Below are 4,120 nucleotides of genomic sequence, written 5' to 3' on the forward strand. Positions count from 1 at the left end.
CAGCAGACAGGAGGGAGCCAATGAGATTAGAGGAGGGAAAGGGGTGTTACAGGGAGAGCTGGGAAGTGAATCAGGGGTACAGGCTGATACATTAGATAGGTACAAGGAAGGGTCGGATGCTTTATTCACCAGTAGCTCCTCCCAGCAGACAGGAGGGAGCCAATGAGATTAGAGGAGGGAAAGGGGTGTTACAGGGAGAGCTGGGAAGTGAATCAGTGGTACAGGCTGATACATTAGATAGGTATAAGAAGGGGTTGGATGGTGTTTAGCAAGTGAGGGAATACAGGGATATGGGAGATAGCTCATAGTACAAGTTGATCCAGGGACTGGTCCCATTGCATCTTGGAGTCAGGAAGGAATTTCCCCCTCTGAAGCAAATTGAAGAGGCTCTAAATGGTTTTTTTTGCCTTCCTCTGGATCAACTGACAGTTACACAGGTTATATATAGACTTAAGGTTGAACTTAATGGGCGTGTCTTTTTTCAACCTCACTTACTATGTTACTATATTACTGTATAATTCAGTGAAAGCAAATAAGAGCTACATATGGGAAACACCTTTTTAAGTATAAACTACCTGTTAAAGGTCCCACCAGTGTCTCGTGCAGTAGTCGGACATTGGGGTGCAGTAGTCGGACATTGGAGTGCAGTAGTCAGACATTGGGGTGCAGTAGTCAGACAGAGGAGGTGCAGTAGTTTGACATTGGGGTGCAGTAGTCTGACATTGGGGTGCAGTAGTCAGACATTGGGGTGCAGTAGTCAGACAGAGGAGGTGCAGTAGTCTGACATTGGGGTGCAGTAGTTGGACATTGGGGTGCAGGAGTCGGACAGAGGAGGTGCAGTAGTCAGATACTGGAGGAGCAGTAGTTGGACAGATATATTTTCTCTAGCAAAATCTGGGCTTATTTATTAATGATCATACTTTAGCTTTAGGGAAAGAAAGAAACTACCAGACTACCAAACTACTAATATTGCACTATTTGCCTCATCTTGTATCCATTGCTTTTTGTACTTTCCCACTTTAATGACTGATAAACACAAGTCAGATAGAGTTATGGTTCCATAGTATAACACACAGGTTAGAATTCTTTACTGTCACTGTTATCTCAGCAGTCCCACGGAAAGCTCTGACACGATTATTCCTCACTTTACCACTGCCACTTCAATGCCCAATGCATTTGCCACAATCCACAGATTGCCCCTCAAATTGGTGTAACTACTGAGGATCCTGGGGGCCCACCTGCATTGAGAAGGCTGCCAATCTATTATCATTTTATTCATATATGGAAATAAACAATGAGGAAGTGATCCGTTTGCTCTTTGACTCGGGCACGCCCAGAGTGTAGAAGCTGGAAGAACAAGTTGCCCAGGTTACATATCTTCTTCCTCGCTTGTAGCCATGGCATATGTTGCTGTAAGAGCCGAGCTGAACTGCTCCGTTTGCATGGAGATTTATACGGGGCCAGTGACGCTGCCCTGTGGGCACAACTTCTGCCAGCGCTGCATTGAGATTACATGGGACACTCAGGTGGAGATGGAGGAAAGTCCCTCGTGTCCTGAATGCAGAAAGAGATTTGGGAGGAGGCCTGAGCTCAGGAGAAACCAGACACTGCACAACATAGCATTGGGGTTACGAGCTACCCACCCCCCACAAGACGGGACGGGCATCTACTGCACTTACTGCGACTCTCCTGTGCCTGCTGCTAAAAGCTGCCTCCTGTGTGAGGCCTCCCTGTGTGCCCAACATGTGACAATGCACAGCAAGGCTAAGGAACACATCTTAACTGCACCCACCACTTCCCTGGGCAACAGAAAATGCCCTGCACACAGGAAGCTCCTGGAGTCCTATTGCTGTGACGATGGCACCTGTATCTGTGTGTCCTGCCACCTGGTGGGAGAGCACAGGGGCCACAAGGTGGAGCTGCTGAGTGAGGCCTCTGAGAAGAAGAAAGGGAAACTAAGAAACACTTTGGAGAAATTAACCCCAAGAAAGGAGGAGACTGAGAAGACTTTACTGAATATTCAGAATCAAATTAGAGAGATGCACATGAAAGCAGCCAGAGAAAAGGAGCATTTTATGGCCCTTTTCAAGAATATCAGGGATCATCTGGAAGCCCTGGAGAAGCAGGTCCTAGGTGAGATCCATAGGCAGGAAGAGAAATGTTCCCTTGAACTTTCAGATCTGATCCAACATCTAGAAATGAAGAAGATCAAACTCCTCAGGAAGGTCCGTCACATTGAGGAGCTGTGCAACGTGGCTGATCCACTCACTGTCCTCCAGGAACGGGATTCTGGCAGGTCTGAGGAGGGTGATGATGAGGAGGACAGGGAACTATCTCCTGCAGTGTCTCTGGACGAGAATCTGATCTTGGTGACACTGATGATAGGGCTAGAAGGGATTGTGGCCGATGTGAAAGGAAAGGTCTATGGGCAGGAGGCTACAGAGATGTTTCTGGATATGAACACAGCAGGACAACTTGTGGATATAGCAGGAGACAATGACACTGTAGCCTATATAGGAACGGAGCAGGGCCACCCAGAGGTGCCACAGAGATTTAAGGATCACCCTCAGGTATTAAGCACCAACAGCTTCTCTTCAGGGCGACATTATTGGAATATAGAGGTGACAATGACAGGAGACTGGGGGGTAGGGGTGGCCTATCCTAGTATTGCAAGGGAAGGAGCTGAGTCTCTGCTGGGCAATAATAACAAGTCCTGGGTTTTGTACAAAACAGATGATGAATATTCCGTTAGACATGATAGCCAACATGCTATTCTACCCAACGCGCCCCTGAGTGAGGGCATCAAGATCTCATTGGACTATGAGGCCGGGCGCCTGTCTTTTTATGAGCTGAGTGAGCCAATCAGACACTTACACACTTTCACTGCCTCCTTCACTGAGCCCCTCCATGCTGCGTATTGGGTATGGGACTGTGTTTGGGTGCGCACCTAGTCTTAAATGATATTTGTGTTTATGTGAATGTTCTGCATGGGGGCAACTCTCCCGCTGCCGAGTAACTCTGTGATGTGAATATGTGGATAAATTGATTCAGCCCGTTAACTGTTAACTGACCATCCTACTTATGGGACAGTAGTGGCGCTTTTTTATATTATACAGAAAACTGTCTGTGTTTGTTCTATTATCAGATGGTCTACAGACATTGAGTTACTGGTTGAGAGAAAGTGATGTATACAGCTTAGAACAATGCGAGATTACTAAATATTTATAAAATCATAATTATTTCCTAGTAATGGCACTTATTACAGCCAAGGGAGTGGCACGGCTATGGGGGGCCCATATGTGTCAAATATTATTAAGTATTATCATTTTATAGACAATCTGATTTTGATCTGTAATTCATCCGAGATGGTCGATCACTGTAACAACAACGTGTATGGCTCTAATGTCACATATAAACGTGATCTGTGCAATAGAGAGATCTTGGATATTATTATGAGATACAAACAGATTTATATAGAACAAGTATAAGTAGGAATTATTTAGTTGAAAGTCTAATGGGCACCCTGAGCCCGTTCTGGGGGGAGTTTCCCAGAGGGACAGTTCTTGTGCTCATGGAGGATTTGCTCCTCGAGGGATCCAGGGGAAGTTATGGAACTATGGGATAGACCATATAGTACAGACACCATCAGAGAAGCCTATGAGAAAGAAGTATTAATTGATAGAAGCAGCATTAGACTGGAGTTCTGAGACTCGCCAGGGGTAACACCTCAGGGGCCACCATTCCTTCTCACATCCCCCTCCCCAGTCATTGGCAGATGCTAATGTCCCCCCCATACTTTCTGTGATCTGTGGAGGTGCGGGGGGAGCACCATCAGTTATTAGTGGGGAGCAGGTCTGTGTGGGTGGGTTTTTTCTGGTGTCCCACCGGGCCAGTGCGATGCTGGATAGAAGCATCATGTCAACTATAGTGATACATAAAAGAAATAAGAAGCAAATGACAAGTGAAATAAGATTTGTAAATAAATATAGACTTGAAGCTAAACATATAGAGAGGATACATAGTAGCATAGGAACATAGTAAGTGAGGTTGAAAAAAGACACAAGTCCATCAAGTTCAACCTTAAGTCTATATATAACCTGTGTAACTGCCAGTTGATCCA

General features: G+C 45.8%; 1 protein-coding gene across 1 annotated transcript; it reads left to right on the plus strand.

The window, feature by feature from the left end:
* Positions 1–1,397: 1,397 nt before the first annotated feature.
* LOC108716067 (butyrophilin subfamily 3 member A3) lies at positions 1,398–2,951 on the plus strand. The gene is made up of 2 exons (XM_041563838.1): positions 1,398–1,889; positions 2,280–2,951. Exons 1-2 carry the CDS (start codon positions 1,398–1,400, stop codon positions 2,949–2,951), a joined length of 1,164 nt encoding a protein of 387 aa, XP_041419772.1.
* The last annotated feature ends 1,169 nt before the right edge of the window (positions 2,952–4,120 follow it).

The sequence above is a fragment of the Xenopus laevis genome, chromosome 5L (assembly GCF_017654675.1).
Source record: "Xenopus laevis strain J_2021 chromosome 5L, Xenopus_laevis_v10.1, whole genome shotgun sequence".
In the NCBI taxonomy this organism is placed as follows: Eukaryota; Metazoa; Chordata; class Amphibia; order Anura; family Pipidae; genus Xenopus; species Xenopus laevis.

What these genes read in the sequence shown, in the direction of transcription:
- LOC108716067 (XM_041563838.1), top strand. Translation starts at nt 1,398, where the DNA reads ATGGCATATGTTGCTGTAAGAGCCGAGCTGAACTGCTCCGTTTGCATG. An exon ending in TCTGTGTGTCCTGCCACCTG is followed by an intron (nt 1,890 to 2,279) that starts GTGGGAGAGCAC and finishes ACTGTCCTCCAG; the next exon opens with GAACGGGATTCTGGCAGGTC.